General features: G+C 48.6%; 1 protein-coding gene across 3 annotated transcripts; it reads right to left on the bottom strand.

Annotated features, from left to right (window-relative positions):
• Nucleotides 1–4,089: 4,089 nt before the first annotated feature.
• Nucleotides 4,090–26,850, bottom strand: LOC118770897 (NEDD4-like E3 ubiquitin-protein ligase WWP1). 3 transcript variants are annotated; one of them, XM_036518657.1, is made up of 25 exons: nt 26,636–26,850; nt 19,324–19,378; nt 18,406–18,496; nt 17,944–18,082; nt 16,820–16,944; nt 15,953–16,105; nt 15,018–15,084; nt 14,051–14,220; nt 12,617–12,941; nt 12,016–12,111; nt 11,666–11,840; nt 10,977–11,031; nt 10,411–10,495; nt 9,517–9,645; nt 9,025–9,097; nt 8,834–8,905; nt 8,236–8,324; nt 7,941–8,100; nt 6,731–6,864; nt 6,453–6,593; nt 5,845–5,965; nt 5,307–5,411; nt 4,715–4,811; nt 4,450–4,522; nt 4,090–4,279 (listed from the first exon to the last, which is right to left on the bottom strand). In XM_036518657.1, exons 3-25 carry the CDS (start codon nt 18,473–18,475, stop codon nt 4,180–4,182), a joined length of 2,754 nt encoding a protein of 917 aa, XP_036374550.1. In that variant the 5' UTR covers nt 18,476–18,496; nt 19,324–19,378; nt 26,636–26,850; the 3' UTR covers nt 4,090–4,179. The 3 variants fall into 3 exon arrangements, with proteins under 3 accessions (XP_036374550.1, XP_036374549.1, XP_036374552.1); XM_036518656.1 differs by having other exon boundaries at nt 19,324–19,381; XM_036518659.1 differs by lacking the exon at nt 26,636–26,850 and adding an exon at nt 26,324–26,361 and having other exon boundaries at nt 19,324–19,381.
• Nucleotides 26,851–27,275: the final 425 nt, after the last annotated feature.

Here is a 27,275-nt window from a genome sequence, read left to right on the forward strand (position 1 = left end):
CTGTGCAAAGCTGTTACCATAGTGCTGACATCTGTGTACTGTATTGCTAAAATGTGTATGTATATCTATGTATTGCTAAAATGCATCCTTTCCTGAAATGGAACTTTTCCACTGTGTATTGTGTCATTATTTATTTTTTTAAAGAGCCGTTGTAACACTTGTAATATTTTTTTCTTTCCATCATTTTTACATCTAACAAAATGACAGTTCATAATTGATTACATAAAATAATTCCAGAGTATCAGTGTTTTTCACATTATCATAATGCTAACATATTTATCTAATATTTTTAGACTATGTGTTTATATACATGTGTAATACTTGATTTCTGATGCAGGCCAGTGCTGGCCGTCCACACTCTCTGCGTCAGTACCTGTAGTAACCAAGCCTGGTTGTAAAATGCCTCGGCGCTAATCTGATCAGGCTAATACATTTCAAACAGTAATCGCCTTGTACTGTCCTGGGGTTGTTTCCACAGCACACAGTAAAACCACCAAAATAACTGCCGAGAGCTGGCTCCCGCAAAGGGAAATACTCTACGACAAAAGTGTTTGTTTAAAACCCTTTTCATCCATCACGGTCTTTCACAGCTAAACATAATCTCCCCATACAATTAGCTAATGGTATTATGTGCCTGGCCAGCCAAGTGGATAGACGACATTGAAATAATTTGGGTCTGTTGCCATTCGTATTGTATGGACCATTCAACGGTAAGAATGAGGTCGTTAAAAATAACTCCCATTTGGCAAGGGAAGAAAAGCTTTTGGAAGCTAAATTATTTGTGGCAGTCTATGTGTGCTGTTCTAGTATGCATGCATGTTGTTCTGGTAACGATCAAACAGTTCTGCATGTCACAAAGTGGAAAAATTATCAAATGATGGAATTTTTTTGACAAATACCTTTGCATGTGCAACTTTCAAGAATTAGCTATGTGCATAATATTTGGGAGCACAGACCTACTTTTCACTGCTTCAAAACACAAAATTCATGAAAACTTACCAATGGAAAAAAAATGGTCAAAAGATTGAAAGAGAGTGGTGAAATCTGAATCCAAACGCAGAGATGTTTGCAGAGCGATTATCTCCCTGAACACGCTTCCTTGTCCAGTTGACACCCTAGTCTTGTCACCATGTCATAACGTGCTGTAGAGCCACCTTTCTGATGCTGTTCTCTTCCAAACACCAAGTACCTCTGCCTTAAGGACCCGTGTCACTGACCGCAAGCCCTGGGCTCTGATTGGCTGGTGTTAATTAATCCACACTGATCTGGATGTCTCCTTAGCCAACGGCTCTTCAAGGCACTGTGGGAAAGGTCTCGGCCACTGTAAACTGGGGTTCAGGGTCTCAGTATATTTAGAAACCCTTTACTCAGAAATGCATACGCATACAGTGGATGATTAAAGGTCCGTTTTCCATTAGGAAACCAAACCGAGGGAAAGGCTGGTTCCCAGTTTTTCCTCTAATGTACAGGTGGTAACTACTACACACGTGCAACCTGTGCCACAGTTCTTAGTTTCCATTCCCTCCCTTTGACTTTGCCAGTGGCCACTGCACGCTTAGTGCTTCCTGGCACGGGCGTCGACTTGCATTAACAGCATTACTCTGGGCAGAATTAATCTTAGGACAGCCTGTCAGTGGCACCTCTGCCAAGAATAAATTTACACCGAGCCGTGATGTACACACATAGCTCTATGTAAAACATACAATATATAAGGTAAAATATACACGTATATATATAATGTAAAATATACAATGTAAAATATACAAAGACGTTTCACTTAGGGAGGCAGTGTTGTTCAAACCTGATTCATAAGTGTGGGACTGTGTCGTACTGTACAAATATCAGGAGCTATCAATCTAGCCTTTTACGCAAAACTTTTCATTTGTAATCATTCTGTAAATGTATAAACGTTCCACACTTTAAAAGGACTTCGAAATGTGAGGGGCCAGTGGCTTCAGAATTACGCTGAAATGACAGCTTTGCAGGATTTTGCAGGATTCTGGAATCACATTCAGGCAGAGATCGAATGAAACACTGCTCACCATAAAAAAATGAACGGTGAGCAAAAGAATGCCACACATCATCTTTCTCTCTCTCGCAGACTCACACACACACACTCTCACACACACTCTCACACACACACTCTCACACACACACTCTCACACACACACACTCTCACACACACAAACTCTCTCACACACACTCTCTCACACACACACACACACTCTCACACACACACACACACTCTCACACACACACACTCTCTCACACACACACACTCTCTCACACACACACACTCTCTCACACACACACACTCACACTCACACACACAAATTCAGCAAGATTATGAGAATCAGTAACGCAGCACCGCACAGGCCCCCACTGCCTGACTGGAGAAGTGGCAGGAAGCTGGCCGGAGGACATGACCATGTGTGAACACAAGACTCCGGAAGACTGGGAGATTGTTTAATCCTGTGGCACAGTAATATCCATGCAAGGAGACAGATTTAACAGTAGGACAGAGGCGTAATTGTTTAAAAGAGCAGCCTCACAGGCCAGCGTGATGCTGAACTGCTAATGTTTGCGGTAAAAACTCATTACCCTTTATTATGCATGAAGAGGGACCTTGCCTGAACTCATTATAATGTGAAGTGATCTTATAATCACATTGGTCCCCAGGCATGACCCCGAAGCAACAGGAACAGTCCCAGCCCAAAGTACAGAGGGACAGCTGCTAAATAGTGAGGAAACCTGGAAATGTGGAAGTGATTGATGTTTGAGCCATCAGCGCAGCTCTGTTGGCTGTTGAAGTAAGGGCACTCAAAGGGCAAACAGTGGCATCACCCACAAAGAGCAGAGGGAAGGCCTGGACCACATAGACACAATGACAGAAACATCCAGAGAGCAGCGTTTTCCTCCCAGTCAATTTAATTGCACTCTTTTGCTCAATCTCAACCACATAACCGACATCCACTCAATCTCGCCTATTAAGGTACACTTCATATATGGAGTCCGAAAATGTGCTATCCCCCCCCCCCCCCCCCCCCTTTTTTTTTATACAGCAGGGCAGTACCTGTAAGAATCGGATGCAAAGAGCGAACTGCATGGGCATGAAAAGATATGGCTTCAACTGTTTGTTTTGAAATGTGGATTGCCAAGCTCCAAAAGGCCCCTCGAACCCACAGCACTTTCCTCAGGAGCAGAGCTACGCCCACGTTCTGGGGCCGGTTCAGTCTGCGGTGTTGACGGACAGCTGGATGAAGCATGGTCTCTCACTCAGGTCTCTCATACTCTCCAAGAGGTGCCCTTTGACCCCCTGAGATTCCCACAATGCACCCACCAGGGATGGCTCCAAGTTCCGCCTTTCCTTGACTTGCATGAAGCAGGAGTACGGGGGGGGGGGGGGTGTTTGTAGGGGGGGATAGAGAGGGAGGCAAGGGGAGGAGAAAAGCCAAATCAAACAAATGGCCTTTTTGCGTAAGCTGGAACCAAGTTGCAGGCCACGGTTCTTTTCGAGGATGGTTGCTACGGTGGCGCAATGACGGGCGACTGCAGTTGCCCGAGTTCAGTCAGACACCCCGGATAGGAGGGGGCGGTGCCAGCCCAGGTGCCACGCCGGTATCGGTTCACCTGGTGAGCACCTGGTGAGCGTTTCTGTGGCAACAGAATGAAGGCTGGCCAGTCTCCGGATTCGAAGCCAGAACACTCCTGCAGCCAGCCAGCCATCAGAGAGGAGCGAGGGCCCGGTCCAAAACGAGCCCCGATCCGAACCCAAACACAGTCACTTTAAAAGCTCTATAAAACTAGAGCCGTTGATATAGTTCAACTATAAAACCCTTTCTTCTTATACATCATTTAAAAACCAGCCAAAAGAACAAAATAATAATAATAATAATAATAATAATAATAATAATACTATTAATCATAGGCTTCCTCTTTTAAAAGAGGAGAGAAAGCTGAAATGTTCTGTTGCATATTTATGAGGAAAAAACGTAAGGTAAATCGCTATGATGTTCAGAAATAAAATTTTGTTTTTTAAAATGACAAAATAGCTTATGTACATTAGTAGTTATCTGTGCAATTGTTTTTTTATGTAGCTATTTTTTTACTTGGCTGGGCAGAGTACAGAAGGGAAGCTTATTCTGAGATGTGTTCTGAGAGACAGCAACTCAATGATCTTCACTCCTGGCCAAATCCTTCCGTCTCCTCAATGGCAAAGAGTAGCTTCTCCTTCAGCTGCTCGTAGCTCTTATACGGTGGCAAGTCCAGTCTGTTAAAGCTGCACAGACAGAGAACAGAGCATTTATTAAGACCTCAAACAACAGCTATCAAATAGAAGTCGCGAGAAAGCACCTTGAGAGAAACATGTTTTAAAAAAAAAAAAGGCAGAGAAAGTATGACGGTTCCTCAGTGTTGATGCAGCACACACGTTGCCACAGAAACGCTCACCAGGTGTGACTGCGGGGGAGCCAGGTGTCCTTCCCCACCTTCTCGATGCAGAACTTCTGAGGGCCGTTACTGCCTGCAGGGCAAAGCGACAAGAAGGAATCAGCAAATTAACGAATTAATTAACGATTAACGAATCACTCTTGAAGCCTCCTTTGCAATGAGAGCAACTTCTGCAGCCGAGAGCACCCAGCACTATTCCGTGGTGGTCCACGCTGCCCGCTGACGGTCACCGGTTTTGGGCCATCCGTGTGACAGGGAGACTCACCCATGAGCTCAGCGAAGCCCCCTAGTGGCAGCCGACACGTCCCCGTAACGAACTGCATCAATCTCAGGCGAACCTCGTTGTCCACCTCTTTCACGAACTGCAGAGGGAGACAGAGAGGAGCTGTAGCACTGACACAGTTACACAGCTACACACACGCTCGCGTACACATACACACCTGCATGCATTCACAGATACCAGTCAAACAAAAATACAAGTTCTCTCTCAAGCTCACACAAACAAGCACACACACACACACACCCCAGCACACAAATACACACACAGCAGCACAGGTTAGAAAAGCCTATGAGTTCAGACTCTTACAAAATTTCAGATTTCAGCATTCTGTGACGCTGGTCTCGGCTGAAACATCTGCTGTTCTACTCCTTTCTGCCCGGAAGCACACATCTAAAACTGAGAGCCTCTGAGTCACAGAGTGATTCAGGAGGAGGCTGAGAATAGCTCAGGCGTGACTGGTAAGCGTCAGGGCCGCTGCACGCGGCCGCGTCTCTGTTGATAAACCGAGCCGGGGTTGGTGAGCGTGAAGAGCAGTCGCTGACCCGAGCCCCCGGCCCCCGTCGCAGGTGAGCCGTACCTGCCAGAACCAGATGATCTGCTTGCTGTTGCGGGTGTAGTGACGGTAGACCGTGTTCCTCTGCCAGTCCTGCAGGTCCACCTCCAGCATCCCGCACAACATCACCTGTAACAAACAGACACACAAATACGCTAATCTGAGTCACACCTGAGAAGTAACGCACACGCCACTGCCATCCCATTCAGCTAACAAGCACAGGTGAGTCACACCTGAGAAGTAACACACACAACACTGCCGTCCCGTTCAGCTAACAAGCACAGGTGAGTCACACCTGAGAAACAATTACCACACGCCACCATAATCCTATACAACATCATCTGTAATGAACAAATACGTACCGGTGAGTCACACCTAAGAATTACACACGCCATTATACCATTCTGAATCAGCATTCAGTTACGCACATAAACAAGCAAACACACAAACACCAGCATTTCACGCAGCTTCACTTGTAATACACACACCCCCTTAGCGTGATGGGCTGGCCAGGCCAGTGCCTATGTGACGGACCTAGGAGCAGTTACCCACGACCCCTCACCTCCAGCTCCTTCTCATCGAAGTACTGCAGCCACTGCAGAGGCACCACCTCGTTGAACCCGTCCAGGAAAGCTTTGGTTTGTTCTTCCACACCACGAGAGAAGCGCCACTCCGCCATCAGCCTGTCGAGAGGGAGGCACATCAGTCATTCCAGTAACAGGACAGAGAGTACCCTCGGTCATTCCCGTAACAGGACAGAGAGTACCCTCAGTCATTCCCGTAACAGGACAGAGAGTACCCTCAGTCATTCCCCTAACAGGACAGAGAGTACCCTCAGTCATTCCCGTAACAGGACAGAGAGTACCCTCAGTCATTCCCCTAACAGGACAGAGAGTACCCTCAGTCATTCCCGTAACAGGGCAGAGAGTACCCTCAGTCATTCCAGCAGCCTGCTAATCATTCCATTATCACAAAAAAGGAGCCATTACAACAGCATTAAAAATGAAAGGAAATCTGTCAATCTGTCATTACATGACATGAAAAGCAACAGTGAGTCATGACACTACGCTCTGTACTTCGCTACAGGGTACAACAGGTAAAGAGCTTTCTGCTGACAGAGACTGGACTCCCCGTGATTGACAGGTAATAGGCAGCTCTTCGCGCTCTTACCCGATGTACTCCTCTTTGTTCTCCTCCGTCACCAGCAAGTTGGCTCCGTCGGGCTTCAGGTCGTGCGAGGTAATTTTTCCAAGGATCTCCATGTCCACAGAGAAGTACATCTCCAGCCCACACTCCTCAATGTTGTTATCCCTGAGGACAGAGATATGAGTGAAGGAGGGTGACACAGAGGTAGAAAGGCACTTTCAGTACTTTCTTTGGACCGTGTGCTCCACCCCCACAGCCCGTATCAGCAGAGGGACCCCTCTCTGTGGCGGAGGTCCGAGTACCTGATCCAGATGAGGGAGTTGTAGAACTCGGGGTCGATGGACTCCAGGTCTTTGATGGTGAGCTTCTTGTTAAGCATGCGCTTGTAGAAGGGCAGGGAGAAGCCTGTGTCGATGAACTTGCCGTGAAACAGCGCCTGGACGGGGGAGGGGGAGAGATTTCAGCGAAAGGAAGAGGAGGAGCCACAAACCAGTCCTGCCCAAATAGCGTGTCATACAGTACATTTTTAGGAGTGTGATGACGTTACCAAGAACTCAGGGTGAAAGGGTGCAACAAATCACTTTTTTTGGAATACATGTCAGTGATGGTTGTTACCCACCTACACTGGAACTAGAGTTTCAGTAATGTTCACGTATGACTTACGCTAACATGCATGTTGGAGCTAGTTTGCTGATAAATGGCATGACTGTTAACATAACAATGTAAATAAATAAGCTAAACACAGCAGGTGAGCTGCCGTGTATGGACGCCCACATAACCACCTGGTTATGAATATAAATGCATTTCTATATTTTCTCCAAACGCAATTCATTTCATTATCTGTTGCCACTGACCGAAATCACGACGACAAAGCGGTGAGGAAGGGAGTTTAAGCACTGTGACTAATTAGTGCTGTTTTACTGTACTGTGGGGTAGTGGTAAGGAGCAAGGCTCGTAACCCGAAGGTTGTTGGTTCGATTGCCCACCGAAGCACTGCTCTTATTCCCTTGGGCAAAGTACTTAACTTAGAACTGCTTCGGTATGTATATCCTCAGTACTACATCCAGCTGTATAAAGGAATAACATGCAAACACTGTAACCTGCGTAAGGTGACCTGGATAGGTGCATCAGCTAAGCACCCAAAACGAAAATGTAATATGAAAACATGTGACGGCAATGGCGGATAATGAGGAGGTCATGGGAAAGGAGGTGGGGACACGATGGGAGGGGATGACTTGCAAACAGCCAGTGAGATCTCGGGGGGCGTGGTTTGCTTTCTCATGTGGTTTTAAGTCCTGACACACCCTCAGATCTAAAATGGATGTACAAGGCAGCAGGACAGTTCACGAGACCCCTACAGATGGGGTTTTGGACCTTTTCTGGCTCCCTCCAAATAAAACCATGCCTTGTATGCACTGCTGTTTTGCTGAAAGGACTACCTTCTTCAGAAGGCATTCACGCCGCTGTCGCTCTTCCCTATTTACTTGTGATGTCACGCATGAGGTCACTTGCCATGGCGATGAAGCGTCCAATGAAGCAGAAGTAGGACAGGTGGTCGGGGTTGATGGTGGAGGCAGGGTTGATCTGCAGACAGTAGTTGTTCTTGCCGGCGTACTCAAACAGGCAGTACATGGGGTTGAGCACCTCGTGGGAGAGCAGGAAGAACCACTCCCTGGGGAGGGGGGACGGGACGGGGGGGGGGCACAGAACACAGGTAATGCAGTGCGCTGTCAGGGCTGTCACACGGGAAAGACATCGGAGGGGGAGGGGTCAGAAAAGCTCGGCTGCGGCCGCTGCGCTGACTGACCTTGCCAGGCCACCGTAGTCCAGCCCCTCCTCCCCTCTGAAGATGACGTACAGCCTCCTCCGCAGGTCGTAAGGCTTCAGGGCCATGATCTGGACAAACACACGCAGGCAGACACACAGAGCACATCAGCAACGTAATCATGATGTGAAAAGGTGAACATATTTAAAATGCATTGCAGTGGCTGCGGTGAAAGAGGGATTACATGCTCCAAAGATGGTGAACATGAGGCTCAGAATGGAAGAAAGGACCAAGGTAGCCTAGTGTGTGTGTGTGTGTGTGTGTGTGTGTGTGTGTGTGTGTGTGTGTGTGTGTGTGTGTGTGTCTGCTTATGTTTATGAAAGTTGTGTGGTGAGTTTTTATGTTTCTGTGATGTGTGTGTGTGTGTGTGTGTGTGTGTGAGTGAGTCTGCTTATGTTTATGAAGGTTGTGTGGTAAGTTTTTATGTTTCTATGGTGTGTGTGTGTGTGTGTGTGTGTGAGAGAGTGTGAGTGAGTCTGCTTATGTTTATGAAGGTTGTGTGGTGAGTTTTTATGTTCCTATGGTGTGTGTGTGTGTGTGTGTGTGTATATGTAACACATTGTACTGAGGAAGGTCTTACTTGTTGGAAAGAATCCTCAAACAGCGTTTGTCGAGACACAGTGATTTTAACATGGCTGGGTAATGCGTTTGACTGGAGAAATAAAAAAAAAAAAAAAAAACGACATCAGAAAAGCACCCAGCGTGCGCACGGACACATCACCACAACCGTGTGGACTGGAGTGAAATAACGAAGCGGCTCGTCACCCTCACCTGACACAGGTAGCGGAAATGGGCCAGCTTCCACCGGAAGCTGCGCTCGTACGCTATCTGCGGGCCTTTGGTGCTGCAACACCAAGAGCAACACTACAGTCACACAGGCGCACATGCTAACATGCCTAACACTATGGTGCCTGCACACATCCAGAGTAATCAAAGCATTTTACCCTGACACCAAAAAAAAATACAACATGTCAAAGACACAAGAGTGACATAATAGGTCATCTGCCCTGATGATAACCCAAATCACAGACTCTGACAACTTACAAAACACTTTTGGGCAACATGGTGGCCATCTTACGTTAAAATAGAGGTAGACAGACAAAATGGGCACTCCTATGCACTTTCCACATTGTGAGAAACGGCAGCCACAGGGTGACCTTGTGATGTGTATTCAGCGAAAGAGAGGGACAGCTGGGTTATTCTGCAGCAACGCCTCACAGCACCGGGCCCCGCTAAGCGCACGCGCAGAGGGAGCCCACTCACACTGAGGACTTCCCCGTGCGGGGGTCGCTGAAGGTGGTCGTCCGGGTGTTGTGATCCACGAAGTAGCGGACGCCCTCGCGGGTGTAGCGGATCTCCCAGCCCTCGGGCAGCGGGTCCTCGTTCTGCAGTCTGGGGGGGACACAGAGAGAGGTGACGCAGACGCAGACAGCAATGCACTCACATGAAGACCGCGACCATTCCGTCTAATGCAAGCATGCAGAGCTCTCTCACGCGAAGATTGCTTAATTTAATGAGGACAATCTCAGAGCAGATATGTAAAGAATATATACAGGCTTATTTTACAATTATATCTGAACATTTCTGAGACTTGCAAAGCTAAAATACAAAAGTATATATAATTAGGCCTCATGAACGACAGCACAAGTAGAAAAAGACAGAGCGCATCTGAACATGTGCCAATCTGTCCCAAACTGTTCCACCAGAGAAAATAATGCAGGACAGCTGAAGACTCAGGTAGGGTGGTGGTACCCAATTCCATGCCAAAAATGGGGGAGGGATTGATTTGTCCAAGTTGTTTCTTCTCCAGCGAAAACAATGAAACATTTGACCACACCACTTGCTGCCTAAATTACACGAGTTTATCCACCCCTCCGAGCTCTGAGATCCTTAGCCTCTCAAAGAGGAGCTTAAAAATCTGCCCGCCTGCAGCCCTGCAGGACAAGCATGGGGGAACCTCTGGGTCCAGCCCCAACACTGCACTTCACGCTCTCCACGCAGATTACATTCTTCATACTATTTGTTTGCTTAACAGAGAGCCTTCTTCCAGGGCCGCCTGCGCGGGTCTCCTTTTAGCCGATTATCCAGCGCTAATCCAGGCTGCCGCCCCACGTTGCTGCACTCGAAGCCGCGCTGGGGGGCGGGGCCTCTGCTTACCCTTGCGTTCGAGGATCCTCCCACTGAGTGGTCTTTGTGTTGTGGTTGACAAAGTAAACCCGATCATTTGAGTCCACTCGCCGCTCTGTGAAACACACGTGAGCACACACGCACGCACACACATAAATAAACTCCAGTGCGTTCTTCCATCAACTCTGTGACAGAGTGACATAACCAGAAACAGATAATTTATTCATTTGCTTTGCAGTCCTGCATATGAAACTTACATTTTACATACATTTACAACCTGAGACAACTTGCTGTTGAACATGCAATCCTCTGGTAATGACCTTTCCGACCCACTATGCCAAACTACCGTCCACTTAAAGAACACACACCACTGTGTCTGTTTGTTCTGCCATCTACACAGAACATAACCCACATTGTTTGGTCTGTTAGATGTCTCTGGGTCCCAGCAACAGTGCAAGCTCAGATGTGTAACTCACACAGATGAGAGACGGTGTTTAAACTACAGCATCAACCCGTGTTCCAAGCTGCCCTTTAGAAATATGGGAGGCCAACAAGCCATCTCTTTAAATAAATATTATCCCATCAGGGACACTTACCCCAGCCAGGAGGCAGGGGGCCGAGGGGGTCGTTCTCCGCAGACATCATAGAGGCCTGTCCCGAGACAGAATACCATCACCACCTCAGAAGGTGTAAACTCACCACCCTTGTCACTGATTACATATGCCTGAACAATTGCTCTAACAGTGTCATGCAATCATGTGTGGATAGCAAAGATATTACTGTCTGACACCGAGATGGAGTAGGGTAATTTTTGTTTGACAGAGACTGTTGTGTAGCAGAGACTGCTACAGAGACATTCCTGGTGGACACCTACTGGTGTTACCGGCTAAATACCGCAGTGCGATTAGCTGGTAGAGGCATGTAGAGGTATTTCTGGTTTACAGAGACTGCACTGTGATTGGCTACCAGATAAACCTGAAAATATGATTAGCTGGTGGTTAATGAGTAGAGGTATTTCTGGTTTAGAGAGAGAGCAGCGTGACTGGTTGCCAGATAAAAACCATGCTGTGAATCTGCAATGTGACTGTCTGGGTTGTAAGAGTCTGGTTTAGAAACCACAATGTTACTACCAAGTAGCGATATCTTATAGAAACTGCAATGCAATTGGTTGGAAGTTACTGAGTACCGGTATCTCTGGTATAGAAACTGCAATGTGATTGGTTGGCAGTTACTGAGTACCGGTATCCCTGGTATAGAAACTGCGATGTGATTGGCTGGTAGGTACCGAGTAGAGGTATCTCTGGTTGAACTGGTGCATAGCTCCCTGCAGCTGACTGCGCTGGGACTGCCACTGCTCGAAGTTGCGGACCGACTCCATGGTGGGCCGCTGCCAGGTGGTGGTCCTGGTGTTGTGATCCACATAGTAGATCCGGCCACGGTCGTCCACCCGCCGCTCCCAGCTGCACCAAACAAAAGACACCCGTCGATCACGCGCGACAGAGACCAGGACACAAAGCTAACGGCACACCTTACGCAGAAAGCATGCACACGTGACAATGCAAACCACACAACCCTCACACAGCCCATGCAAGACTCAATACACCGTCCTTCATACAGACGCAGGGGAGGACTTACCCCGTCGGCAGGGGTTGCGGTCTCTCCCATGTGGTGGTTCTGGTGTTGTGATCCACGTAGTATGTCCTGCCATGCAGGTCTTTCCTCTGCTCCCATCTGCGAAAACCAAAGACCCAATCAGATAATCACATCGAGAGCAACGACCCCACCATCGACCAATCACACTCAGAACAACAACCCCAGCATCCAATCAGACACAGAGCAATGACTCAACTTCAGGCACTCAGATCCAAGTTAACACAATGGAGACCTGACATATTCCTTACCCCACTTCAATAGCCTCTACAATACTGCATGCTCCAGTGGCATGTCAGCTGACTGTTGCATACCTGACCTGAGTGGCTCAAGTTACTAATAAGTAGTGGATATATGTTTATACAGACTCACATGCAGGATGAAGCTGACCTAGGTACAGTTGGTATTGGGTATGTGTTGCAGTAGGTGGGTGCTGTAGTGAACCAGGAACAGTAGGAAGTAAGTGTGTGCTACACTCACCAAGGTACAGTAGGTAGTGGGTGTGTACTACACTGACCCAGGTCCAGTAGGCAGTGAGGGTGAGCTGTAGGGGATGACTGTTAGACTGACCCAGGATCAGACTCACCCTGGCGGCAGAGGGTCAGTGGTGTTGGTGCTCCTGGTCTGCTGCCTGGGCTTCACTCCATCCTGGGCACTGCTGTTGCTGCTGCTGCCCCAAGCCTCCGAGTTGGAGGTCACCGTGGGGGCAGGGGTCGAGGAGGAGGAGGATGAAGGTGTGTCAGCAGTGCTGGCGGGGGCGGACGAAGCCTCAGGCGGGTGGTTCGAGACAGGGGCGGGGCTGGCGGTGCTGTTGGCTGCTTCATTGTTCTCCTCAGAGCCTCCAGCAGGGGGCAGCACCTCTTCCATGGCAGAGGCAGGGGCAGGGGCAGGGGCAGGGGTCTCTCCATTGACTGCAGAGATCAGAGATGCACACCTTCCATTCGCCATTCATAAAAACAGGTCTGTTTCTTAGAGCAACTGACAAGAACAACTCCATTTCACAGGGCAAATGAGGTTTCCATCCACAACTTACGCTTAACTTAACTGCTGGTCACACACAGCCTTAGGATCAAAACATGACTTAAAGGCACCAAAAATTGCCTCAGATATGTAAACCACACTTCTTAAAAAACATAAATAAAGCGGCATCCTGCACTGTCTAGGGGACACTTACATTGTTTGAACTGCTTGTGGGTTGACGATAGAGCCACTGATCACAGATGCAAGCTTTGTAAACTAAAGAATGAAATGGGATTGTGACATGCTGTGAGATCAGCCACGGAGAAAAGTGCGCTCTCTGAACGCGCCTCTCTCTGATACGGTACTCCTGCAGCTCAGAGATGGTTTCCGCGGCGCCGCAGATTAAAGCAGACAGCTCCTGGGACCTGCCGGAATCTACAGCGCTTCTCAGCATCTTAAAAGCTTCAATCCTCAGCACTGTATCCTGTGTCAGAGCGCCGTTACTGAAGCTCCGGCAATGCCCCCCATCACGGTGAAAACGCACACACTCACTCAGGTACAGAGAGAACTTCACTGAAAAGCGCTATCATAAGAAAATACAGTGCCAGTCAAGGTTTGGACGCACCTTCTACATTTTTACTATTTTCCACATTTTAGAATAATAGCAAATACATCAAAACAATGAAATAATACAAATGGAATTATGCAGTGACCAAAAAAGTGTTAAAAAAGTGTTAAAGAAATCTTATATTTTAGATTCTTCAAAAAATATTTTTTAACATGACTTATATATACACACATATATATATATATATATATATATATATATATATATATATATATATATATATATATATATATATATATACATATATATATATATATATATATATATATATATATATATATATATATACAAATGCATGTGCAATACATGTGTTCCATTATCAGGTGTGTCCAAACCTTAGACTTGTACTGTGTGTTTATGCATGCTGCAAAATTAATTTTTAACTATGAGGTCTAACAGACTGTCCTCTGTAATACAACCTACGTGACTGACCCGTGCCGTTGGCGATCTGGCCGTCGGCTGGCCTTTTCGTGGGCGTGTCCTGGGGGCTGACCGGTCGGCGGGCAGGCGAGGAGCCGTTTCCGTTGACGACGGGGGCGGAGCTCGAGTCGCTGTGCGCTGATGAGGTGGAGGGGCCTTCGCTCTCTATCCCGTTGAAAGAGCTAGAGGAGGGGAGAGAGAGGCCGGGGGGGATCGTCACATGCCCCTGACAGCCTGATCCAACAGAGCACTGGCAGGGCATGGCAACAGATAAATCACTGAGGGCCACTTCACTGAAACATCTGCCTTTGCACACAGACACTTCTGCACCGCTCTGACATAAAGACTGTACTTTTAATCTTCCAGCGGGATTTCTCCCAGATAATTACTTTTGTACCTCAGGGCCTGGTAAAATCCACCCAAAAAAAACCACAGTACACTAATGTGAAGGGTTCTGAAGAGGAGATCAGATGCATCTCAGGCTAGGCTCAGTAATGACTGCCACTCCAAAGGTGCACAGATTGGTATAAAGCTCTGAAGAGGGACTAAAACAGCTGACAGCCTGCCTTGATGCACCGGTGTGTGTGTGTGTGTGTGTGTGTGTGCGTGTACGTGTGTGTGCGCGTGTACGTGTGTATCTACACATCTGTGCATGCACGCGTGTACACAACATTAACAGGCAGTAAAATTATATTACTGATAATGACAGTTGTTTTCATCCATCTCTGTAATCATTAACAAAGGCAACGATAGGTGGAAACGCTCCCTGAGCCCAGCTCTCCACAGCAGCCAGAAAGGCCAGTGCTGTTTGTACATTCTCCCTGATGCCCGTCTGCTCCAACCTCATCATCTCCATGGAAACAGACAGGAGCAGACAGGTGCCACCGCGGAGCGGTGATGGACGGCGGTCTCCTTTGGCCCCTGCTTCCAAGTGGGAGGCCCGGCTGGCGGACGGACGGACTGCGGGAGGGGGGCTTACCGCGACCGAGCCCTGGTGGAGGTCTCCCCGCCATTCTGGTGGATGGCGTCTCCGTTCTGCTGCGTTTCTGGGGGAAAGGAAAGAGAGGGCAGAGCTCGTTACAGCACGCCAGGCTGACACCTCTGTGACAACCTCTGTCCACTGTGTGTCCACCTCCTGACTTTGAGGGACAAGGGGGGGGGGGGGGGTGTGAGGGACATGGGGACATGACAGACATGGGCGAGAGGGACACGGGGGGCGAGAGGGACGCGGGGGGCGAGAGGGACAGGGGGGGCGAGAGGGACAGGGGGGGCGAGAGGGACGGGGGGGCGAGAGGGACGCGGGGGGGCGAGAGGGACACGGGGGGGCGAGAGGGACGCGGGGGGCGAGAGGGACGCGGGGGGCGAGAGGGACGCGGGGGGGCGAGAGGGACGGGGGGGCTAGAGGGACAGGGGGGGCGAGAGGGACAGGGGGGGCGAGAGGGACGGGGGGGTGAGAGGGACGCGGGGGGCGAGAGGGACGCGGGGGGGCGAGAGGGACGCGGGGGGGCGAGAGGGACACGGTGGACGAGAGGGACACGGGGGCGTGCAGCCTGAATGCAGTGCAAAGTGTCACAGTGGAGCCTCGGTGCTCAGACAGTGAAACAGGCTCCCTGCGGAGAGTACAAGTGGCAAAGAGAGGGAAGACAAGTAACGGAGGAGGCGCAGGATGGGAGGGTGGAGGGAGGGGGAGTGGGAGAGGAGAAGGAGGAGGAGAAGGGTGGGTAGGAACGAGACAGATGGGTGAGAGTGATTTGGATGAGGAAAGAAGCAGGATAAAAGAGCAGCAAATGGAAGAGAGAAGGAAAAAGAACGGGGAAGAAAGGCAAGAAAGAGAAGAGGATGGAGGGAGAGAAAAAAAGCAAGTGGAGGAAACATGAACTGAAGCAGTGGGGTGAGGAAGAGGCCCGCACTCACTGGTGGTGGTGGGGGTGCTGCTGCCCGTCCCGTTGCTTAGCGACACCTGCTCCACGGTCAGACCGTCCAGGAAGACGGTCAGCTCCCCCGTGGTGATGGACGCCCCGTTCTTCCCGTCCAAGGTCAGCTTCAGCACCTCCTTCACATTCTCCACTGCGGAGGGGCGCACACAGTCACGACCGCACAGCAGAGCGCAGCAGAGCGGTCACCTTACCGCGAGCGCGCAGCACGATCGAGTGATGGCACACCTCACACATTATTGGCATTTAGCAGACGCTCTTATCCAGAGCAACTTACATAAGTTACAATTTTTATCCATTTCTACAGCAGGATATATACTGAGGAAATTGTGGGTTAAGTATCTTGACCAAGGGTACAACAGCAGTGTGCCAGCAGGGAAGTGAACTAACAAACTTTCAGTTTCGAACCCTGCTTCTAACCACTACGCCCTACGCCTCTCCTCAAACGCCTCAGGGCCTGCCGGTGAACCTCTCTGTGACTTGAATGCAATTCCCACCCACACAGCAGATGATCCTTGTTCTCAGTCACTCGGATCATAAGAAAATGATCTCTTGCACTTAACATTATTTAGTCATTTAGCAGACACTCTTGCCCAGGTAACAGTTTTTGTTTGCTATCCATTTATACTGCTGGATGTTTTCCTGAAGCATTTGTGGATTAAGTACCTTGGCCAAGGGTACAGCAGCAGTGCGCCAATGGGAAATTGAACCAGCAACCTTTCAGTTCTGAGCCCTGCTCCTCACCACCATGCTTCACTGCCACCCCATCACTTGAATGTGTCACAGACATTACCAGCATTATTCTAAGAAATCATCCATGAAGGACAATGGGAGGGGGGTCTCTTACGCTTGCGGTGGTGCAGCTCCAGGACCTGGTGGAGGTCGAGCGTGGCTTTCCCCAGCAGCGCATCGGCCTTCAGAGTGTGGTGGCTCCACACCTTGAAGTCCAGGTTGCTGTGCGGCGTTACATTCCTGGTCAAGAGAAGATGCAGAACTGAGTCACGGCCTGAACAGAGGAGCCACCTCAAACGACCTCCTCAACGAGCAGTCACGTCCGGCGCTTAACATCCAAGCTAACATGCTCACCACATCCAAGCTCAAAGCCCTTCACCATTTAGCATTCACATCCAGACTAAACCCCTTCACATCCGGCACTTCACATTTAACTAAAGCATGCATCACATCCAAATGAAAGCTCTCATCTCATAATGCGCATCACAACCTAAGTCATGGATCCAGCCATACACTACACTTTACTGTTGTTACAGAGCCCGGGTATTTGGGTCACTGTGTTTAGGGGTGCTGTTCAGTGTACTTACAGCTTCTACTGCACACGTTCTACCCCCCAGCATCAGGCCATGTTAGGGCTGTGGCCTTGCAGCACTGTACATCTATCTGCAGCTGAAGCAGTCTCTCTCCACGATATTTCAGGGGCACATTTCGGATCACACAACCCTGCTTTCCCTCAACCAATCGCAATCTCTTTCACAATGTTTTATGACATCAAATGAGAGTTCAGGAAAGTGGGATTCACCACAGCAAGCTCTAGCTGAATTTGGCTTATCTTCACATAACTGCGCAATGTGCATTTTTAACAGTTTAAAAGAATTGGGTCTGTAAACTCCTCCTTGTTAACCGGTAAAGTTTGCCACTTAACCCTACTAACACTTAAGACATACATTCTTAGCTGTACACGTGAGTAGAGGAGACTGTTTCCGTGATCTATCTGTCTCTCCTCTCTGCTCTGACAGTACTGCATGACAGCCCATCTGGCTCGATGTAGAGAGACAGCAGTTCTGCAAAACGGGCCTTAGGTTTTCGCAACGACAGTGACTAATGCATTACTAAGTAATCTCATGACTGGGGGGTTAAGGGAGGTTGGTGGTCAGCATGGGGTGTTCCGCGGTCTAGAAAGGGAGGATCAACACGAGAGGGTGAAAGAGAGAGAGCTTGAGAGCGAGGGTCTCTTACAGCGTCAGCCGTTCGTCCCACTTGGGGTTGGAGGAGCTGTGCGATTTGGCCGTCCTGCACACCTCCCCGTCCGCCGCCAGCTCCACGTACACGGCCGTCCCGAACCAGTTCTTCTTCCGCTTAAGTTTAGCGCTGGACACTGGGGAGGGCAACGAAAGTGGGGGGTCAAGGCATATTTTAACAAGGATGTCACAGACATGCACACGCGTGGCTAGCCTTATTCCCCCACTACATCACCAACAATCAAACCCTCTGGGGCAAACTTGGCGCCCCATCCCACAACAAGCTGAACCACAAAGCTGATCGATCTCACTGATCTACTATGTGCAGTACAGCGGTAACTGAAAACGGATGGGCGCAGGTGTACACAGGCGACTACAGTGTCCCGTTTCGTCCTCATCTGAGATCTGAGTCGCCGGCGTGCTGCTGTCGTCACGGGAGACGCTGGAGGTGTGCGCTCACCGACGGCTTGCAGCTGGGACCTCCCCCCGTGGCTGTTACAGCTGTCCGCCCGCGATGCGGCCGAGGCCATGTCACAGATCGCAGCGACGGCCTGAAAACACACGCACACAAAGACGCACACACACACACACACACACACACACACACACACACACACACACACACACACACACACACAGACACACACACACACACAGACACACAGACAGACACAGACAGACACAGACAGACACAGACAGACACAGACACACGGACACACACGCACACAAAGACGCACACGCACGCACACACACACACAGACACAGACACACACACACAGACACACACGCACACACATCTGGTGTTAATACAAAGCGTCACGGTGCGCTCTCTCTCCCCGGCCCACCCCAGCTAAACAACACTCCCCCTGAGCATAAGGGAGTTACTGTTATGTAAACCCTGCAGTGTGTAAAATGTAAGCTATGCGAGCCCCCGGGATAGGGGTGTTAGCTAAGCCAGTCGTGGAGCAGGGCCTGATCTGAGGTATGCTTTTTCTCATGCGTCACACACAGAGCACACTGCCGCAGTGCTCCACAGTCAGGGCGGTGAGTGGATCAGGGCGGAATGAAGCAGCCCAGACTCGCTGCTTTGCCCTTTTCCCTCTCTGCGCACCCTAATCTTGGGAATCTGTACAGTCATTACAAGCTTCCCCATCCGGTTCACACACAATGCACACCATTGTCCCGCGGCAGAACACTGGTGCCGTTTCAATGTCTCCTGTGCAACGTAAAAAGCCACCCAAGAGGCAGGGTGTTCGGGCCACGGCTAACGAGCCAAACGGGGGCGGCAGTGGTACAGGGGCATGGGGGGTTATGGGACCGAGGTGACCGGAGGTGACCGGAGGGGGCACCGGGCAGCGGCGGCGGGGGTTTCACTCACGCTTGCGTGTTCACAAAGCCCTCGGGATCCTCAGCCCACGCCGTGGCCCATGGTTCTGCTGGAACAGGAAACAGGAAGTCAGACTCCCCCCCCCTCGCCATGCAAGAAACGGGCACCCACGTCTCACACACCTACGCACTGCCAACGGGAGCTATCCGATTAAGAGCGACGAGAGTCCACCGCAACAGCAGCATAGAGGTCAAAACCAACCCTTTCCTCTGACCCTCACTGACATGTGAGAGAGACAATTCTGTTCATGGTGTCATATGACATTCCATTTGATTATCTGCCTAGGTAGACAAACTATTTTTTTAATTCTTTAATTAATATTTTCAACATGCTAACACCCGTTGTTGCAAACATCTACAGGACATGCACTGGAGTAATAAGATCCTAATGCATTTCCTAATGCAGAGTATATTACCTATATTACTACCATTTAGCAGACACTGTCATCCAGAGCGACTTACATAGGTTGCATTTTTTTAACACGTTACCCATTTATACAGCTGAATAGAAGCCCTACTCCAAACCACCATGCTACACTGCTATTTTCTTTGTTCACCAGCTCTTTTAACGTTGGGGAAACCTGCATTTGGACAGGGGAAGATGAGCGTGCTGCATGGTCATTAACCCCGAGCAAAGGCACCTCCTACAGGGCAAGGCCGGTGGCGTGAAAGTGCTGGCGCAGCATGTTCCAGGGGGGAAGCGACACGGTTCCTGACCAGCACCGCAAAACGCACTTCTCGGAAACCCTGGCCTTGTTCCGTGCGTCGTCCCCGTCCCCGGGAGCAAAGCTCCCGCTGTGGCTCGCCCGCGGTCAGCTCTAACCGCAGGAGCGGGCCGTTCTAACACACGTTTGCGGAGCCGGGTGAATGCGGGCACGGCGGAGCGGAACGGTGCTTCGTTTTAAACTGCCGTGGATTGTGGGGAGGGGTGGGTCTTTTCCAGACTCTCTGCGCTTTCTGTCTCAGAAGAACGAAGCACAGGAGGTCACACAAAAACACAAAAATATGTTTGCTTCCTCCTTGAACATGACAGAATAAAGGAAGAAAACTACTATTGTCGACTGTGTGGGATTTCTGTACTGAGAGGCCAGGCCACCTGCTGCTTAGTTAATTGTGCTAATTTAGTGAATCGTTGGGAGTCAAGGCCAAGTTACTTTACTTTTAGTCCATTAAAAGCAATCGATGAAGACGGATGACCAGAAAAGATATGGAACAAAGGCTCCCGTTAGCAGAGAGCATACCGACCAGTCTATTTCATTACCGGGACATAAAGGCCTGAATCTTCCTGAATCCCCCCCCCCTCCCACCACTCCCACCACTCCCACTTCCTCAAATTCATGAAAGTGGTCTGAGTGCCAGCCTCACGTTGCTGCCAGGCCTTCAGTTCTCCAGCATCTCGTAAATCAGAGGACCGGGGCAGCGGACACGTGCGGAGTGCCTCTCCGAACGGCTGGCCCGTGCTTTCAGACCCCTCTCTCGTAGCGCTCGCTTGGAGCCGCCGTGACACAGAAGGGCAGGCCCGCCCGCCCCTGCGCCCCTCTCCGCTGCGCTTATCTGGCCCATTTGAATAATTAAAAAGCAGTGAAGCCGTGAAAGACACTCCGCCCCCATCCCGAGTCGGTTCCACTGACCTTCATCCCTCAGACACAGCGGCTGCACTGCCAAACAGAGGAGATCAGAAATGCCTGGTGTGAGTGTGTGTGTGTGCGTGTGTATGTGAGTGTGAGAGTGAGTGCGAGTATGTGAGTGAGTGTGTGTGTGTGTGTGTATGTGTGTGTGTGTGTGTGTGTGTGTGTGTTGAGGGGGGCTAGAAAGGAATGAAGGTAGGTTAATCTTCAGTGAGCATTACCTCACTCATCACCTGCCATTACGGCGTAATGCACCATTACACAGGGCTGGCAGGGGGTCAAGGACAGACAGGCTGAAGCACAGGCAGCCGAAGGGACACCCCTGCAAATGGAGGCGCACGAGGGTACGGGAGCACTGTGCAGTGAGCTCACAGCATCTCAGAGGAGGGAGGAGAGAGCCAAAGAGCAGTGGATCACAGGAGATGCGGCAGAACGCGGGGCGCGTGTGCGTGTGCCCAACTGAACTGGGCGGCAGTGTACCATAGTGGTTAAGGAGCAGGACTCGTAACCGAAAGGTTGCCGGTTCAATCCCCGCCGGGACACTGCTGCTGTACCCTTGGGCAAGGTACTTAACCCACAATTGCCTCAGTAAATATCCAGCTGTATAAAATGGATAACATTGTAAAGAACTGTAACCTATGTAAGTCGCTTTGGATAAAAGCGTCTGCCAAATGAATAAATGTAAATGTAAATGTAAGTGTGGGACGCCCGTATTCTACACGGTCCTGCACAGGCTTACTGTAGTCAGAGCAGACGCATTGCAGAGCTGAAGGCTACAACAGTGGAGCAAGCCACACGGCCAGGCATCTGGGGTCCACAGTCAGAGTGTGAGCTTGCATGGCAGGGGACATGTGAGGGTCTATTTATGTGTGTGTGTGTGTGTGTGTGTGTGCGCGTGTGTGTGTGCGTGTGTGTGAGAGAGAGACCCACTCATCGGCAGCATCAGGCACTATCCTCTCTACGCCGTGGTCGAAACAGACCGGACAGCACATTACTCAATTATTCAATTCCCGTCATTTATCTCGCCGGGCCGCTCGATGTGGAAACTAGAGTTCGGAATGTGCTTAGTGGACGCTAACTTGACAGCGTCCAAATATTCCGACCCCGACACAAGCTCCCTCCCGGCCAAGTCCGTCACCTGACCCGACCGGCCGCTGGACACCTCTGCGGGCCGGTCGGGCTCGGGCGTCCTCAGCGAATGCCAGACCAGCGCTAATGACTTTATTTAATCAGGCAGAGTGGAACAGGACTCCCGCAGCCTGGCCATCCCTGTGGTCAGCCTCTGCTTTCACCATATCGATACACACTGTCCTCTTCTTTGAGTTACGCTCATACTCATACATCTACCAATGAGGAGCAAAAGGACACACAAAATGGGAGACATGATGTGAGAGGGAGTGACCACTCAGAGCCTGTCTTCTGTTCAACTGAAAACAAGCGGACCAACCAAAAACACATCTGGCAACACTCCTCCTTTACTGGCATTTTCAGCTCAACGCCATTTGTCCATCCAGGTCGCGTATCTATTTGTCTGGGCAATTTCACATCATGCAAGCAGAGGGCAGGCTTTTGATTGGTCAGTTCTTTTCTTTTCATATCTTCCACACAGTGAGCCCTTTGGCTCATTAATAGGATACTCCATACTGAACACCAGCAGAACAACAGTGAATTTTTGAGTTGTATTATAGTACTACATTATTAATGAAAGCTGTGCATGATGTATTGATTACTCTTACACTACTATTTGTACAGTACAGTGTGTGTTACCATTGCACAATATTTTGTGAATGGCGCAAGAGAAATTTACCCTTTTAGCAACAAAACACGACACACCATAGTGTACTTTTACACAACAGTTAAAAAAACAAAAACAAAAAAAAACATCCTAAATTACAGAAGAAACATGTTTTGAAGGGTCAGGAACATGTGAGAGCAAGAGAGGTCATTGTCAAATGGTCATTTCCTAAAAAAACACAAAAAAAACCTTGTATCCCTGCACAATGTATTCCTAGAAAGTAAAATGTTTCTGCTGAATATGGAAAAATGGCAAAACCATACTCTTGGAGGTTATATGAGCTCTTCATTCAGTGTTCTATATTTTGGTGGGAATCTGGGCTGACTTCAGTCTAATGATGTTTACCATAAATAATGCTGAAGCTTTATTCCATTTTTTATTCTATTTTTTTTTCTCCAAAAGGACTGAAAGTCAGCTGTAATTGTTTTCTTAAAAGGCGGCTTCACATTAATATAATCATTTAGCATCTATTTCACAGAAGTCACAGGGTCAACAGCAATTTTAAACTCTGCAAAAAGAGAGTGCTTCTGAAAAGCCAACCCACATCTCAGGAAAGACTGAAAAACAACGTAAAAAGCCCTCACGTGAGAGTCTGATAAAAACCTGGCAAGTCCAACCAAATTACTTTCCCTGGGCTTATGGGGGCATTCAAGGTGCCCTTCGAGATTAAGCTTGACGGGTTGTTTATTGTTTTTAACTCCTGTTTCCTAGGGCCGCCTAGAAAGACTGACACACGATGATTCGCAAAACTTCAACTTCACCTCTGGAGTCCTGTGATGGCACAGTTTGTTCCAGTGTGTAGCAATCGGTACACCACTCAGTCCATTTCAGAACAAACACACACACACACACACACACACACAGCATGACACAGATGTGGACAGCAGACACTGCTGTAGAGAGGGTTGCCTAAAACTTAACGTTTCTGACTGGGAAAAACAACACCACAGGAACAGAAAGTAGCCGACACAGTAAAACAGGATACCTCCTGTTCTCCATGAACTAGGGGCAAAAAAAAAAAAATTCCTGAATGCTGCGAAAGTCGATATAACAGCCATTAATCGATGGAAAAGGAGAAGAGCCAAGAACAGCAAATTGTACTAACCCATCTGGGATATCAACCTTAACCCACCACATCTAGCTACTAAGCACCTACTATGAAAAAAATCTGTGCATGGTCAAACACAAAGCATTGTGCTACCTTAGAATGCCAAAATAGCCAAACTGCATCAAGACCCTTGACAGTGTAGACGCACCGTTATCCTAGAAATAACTGGCAGAAAGAGCTTCATCGGATTCCTTCATATGTTTATTTATTTGGACTGAAACTGCCATTGTAACACAGGCTGTAGTACAGGCAGGGAGCAGCTGTTTTTCGCCAGAAACGAAAACCAACTGGGAAGGAAAATAATCAAAGACACACTCGGGGACGCAGGTCATACTGCAACTGCCTCCGACCAAAAAACTTCACAGTGTGACTGCCAGACCATCAGGGGTAATACTGAGAGGAGGTATCTACAGCTGCAGCTACTGAAGAGGGTCAGTACGACCTGAACCAGTGTAGGGACAAACTGTGACAGCATTTTACTCACAAAACAAGCTATTGAAAACAATGGGAAGCTGTCATTTCCTGGCAAGCTTGACAAGTCCAACACAAAGGCCTCAACAACTCTACAAGCTAGGATCACAGATATTCCGCAGTCTGACCAGACACTCAGCTCCTGTATGCCTCCCTCCTAAAATGCTTTCCTGTCTAGGGGGGGTTCCAAGTGGTAACAAGGAGATTCCAGTACCTCACACTACTTGTGAACTAGCCACAGATGTTCTGTTATGGATCTGATCTGTTGGATCATTCTGCTCATTTATATACACAACGATCTGACAGATCGGAACACGGCTATGACTTTAATTGCACATACAGAACTTGCCATGTGAAATGCATGGTGCTGAATCTCTTTTCAATACAGAGAACATCCATGCTAAAACTCCCTCCAGCTCAGCTCGCAGTAAAATCTCACCGTCATCTCGCCCTTTGGTTTTAAGTTAGTGTGACATTAACTAGGGCTGTAGGACCATTAAGCTAAAGATCAGTGGTATTCAATGTCTGCGCATTATACACCTCTGGAACGTTATCCGACTGAAAGACTGAGTGAGATTGTTTTTTTTCCGTTATTGTTGGAGACTAGGGTTAGGTTTGTAATCAAGGACGACCAGCCTGTGGTCCTTCACACATTCGTAGGTGGCCCCTTAAGTCAGTGTGACGGGGAAAACGTATCCATTACGAACTGGACTAACGCAGTATAAAAAAAGAACTGCAATGTACGTTTGGCCTTATAGCGATTCTTTTACCTACCCCTCAGGTGAAATAAAATATTTAGCACACAAATATATACGTCTATACGACTATATAACAGTAAGCACCCACAATCCCAAAAAGATCTTAGCCATTCCTGTTTTCAAAAACTGCTTGTCTATCTGTATCTTCTCAGCTACCTCTAGATAGCCAGCTTTCCAGCTGGCTTACTGAGGGTTATCCCTAAATTACATGGGTGCCGTTAACATACTCACGCAGCTAAGGTTATCCTGCATGAGAGAACATAGCTGAATTAGCTACATTGTTGAGGTGATGCATGCCCCGGTCCCTGTTATCATTATCTTAACTCAATTAGTTTGCGTCCAACAACAAGGACAGCTAACTCTAATTTAGCTAAGTGTAGCTAGCAGGCTAGCTAGACGGGTTAGCCAGCCATTCCCATAATAACATTGACATTCACGTTGCTCGCTTCCAAAACAGCCCCTTTTCCTTGCCAGCAAACCTTAAAAAGACCGAATAAGCACATTTACACACTAAACTTCATGCGCTGACGTTACAGTAATCGAACAGCTAGCAGGATAAGGTTGGATATTTCAGTTAATGTGTGTTTCAAGCTGGCTGCCTTTTAGCGAAATTGTTCTAATTGCATCTGACTGCATTTAACAAATGGGCAACAATGCGGGTGACCTCAGGTGCTGAGCCGCTGCCAGGCACGCCAGCTACCGGTGAGATGCTTTCCATTCACCCCCTCCAGCGACCAGACAGCCGGTACACACTACAAGCGGCACACGTATCAAAAAATTAACCAGCTTAGCTAGCTAACTAAACTCAATATTTGCCAAGACCAAGTTTAACGACAACCATAAGCAGCTAATGTAAGCCAGGGAAGTAAGATAGCTGGCTACACAAGGTGGGCGACGCTGGCGAGCTAAGAAACAGTTGCTAATAATCTGTTTTAGGAAACACTGGACTCATATTATTTAGCCACTTACGAAAATGCCAGTATGGGGTGTACGTTAACATTACACAGACAGCAAGTAAAGTTCATATTAAGCCCGTTAGCTGGCTGACTTAACGTTAGCTATCGTTACAGTGCTGGGTATATTAAGTCAGTGATACTCGCAACCTACCCGAGTAGATTTTCATCTTCTCTCGCTTCCGTAACACTGAACTAATAGTATTTTTTAGTCACTATATATGGGAAGATATCAGACTATGTTCGTTTTTACCCAAAACTCCACACGAAGCGACTTACCAGCCTAAACACGGGACGGGCCCGTAACACAACTACAGCTGGTGTCCGCCATCTTTACCCTGGATCGTGTAGCAGCTAAGCTAGCTAGCTAGCTAGCTGGATAGCAAAGTAGACAGACAGCTAGCTAGCTACATAGCTAGGCAGACTGTTAGCTTAGCTAGCTAGCCGTAATGAAACACAAACAACCCTGCGTGTGACACAAGGAGCACAATCTGACACGACCGTCACAAATTCTGACTAAAAAAATCATTAAATGTCACAATAATGATAATGTCACGATCAGACCGCACCACGACTTTCTTTTTTCCTTACCGTGCCTGTTTGCTAGCCACTGGCTCTTTCTTAAATGGCTCGCTGCGGTATTTACCCCCTCTACGCCTGTCTGGTTCGCCTCTCTCAGGCTGGGTGTCCGACGGCGATTACCATCCCTTTACGCCCCGGACAGGTTTACCGCAGCGAAAACATACGCAGTTAACGTAGAGCGCCGCCCGGACGTCACCGCGCACATATCATATTGCCCTGCAGCCCAAAATACTTTCAGAGGCAATTTATTCGTTACTTATGACAGCACAGTAATACCAACGCCCTTGTGTATTGGCCAGTTGCGCTGTTTTATTACAGCATATAACATACCCCTTTCGTTTCTGATTTCAAGCCATCCGGTAATAACCTAGAGTCATGTATGCCGATAACAGCGTCTCCGATATGCTGTAGAAGAGTTATGATCCATTGTCTTTGTCTGCCAACCGATATCAACCACACTTTTTTAAAATAAACACAAGACCACTGGCATGCAACATCTAGCGGTGAATGTGATGTCGGACCACGTTGAACAAATGTTGTTTTACCAGGAAAGAAAATGTTGGACAAATTCATATTCATAAGGAGAGACAACTGAGAAATGAACCCCAACAGAACAAACAAACTTGAATGTGGTGAGGTTTTAACTTTC

This window comes from Megalops cyprinoides, chromosome 24, assembly GCF_013368585.1.
Source record: "Megalops cyprinoides isolate fMegCyp1 chromosome 24, fMegCyp1.pri, whole genome shotgun sequence".
Classification (NCBI taxonomy): domain Eukaryota; kingdom Metazoa; phylum Chordata; class Actinopteri; order Elopiformes; family Megalopidae; genus Megalops; species Megalops cyprinoides.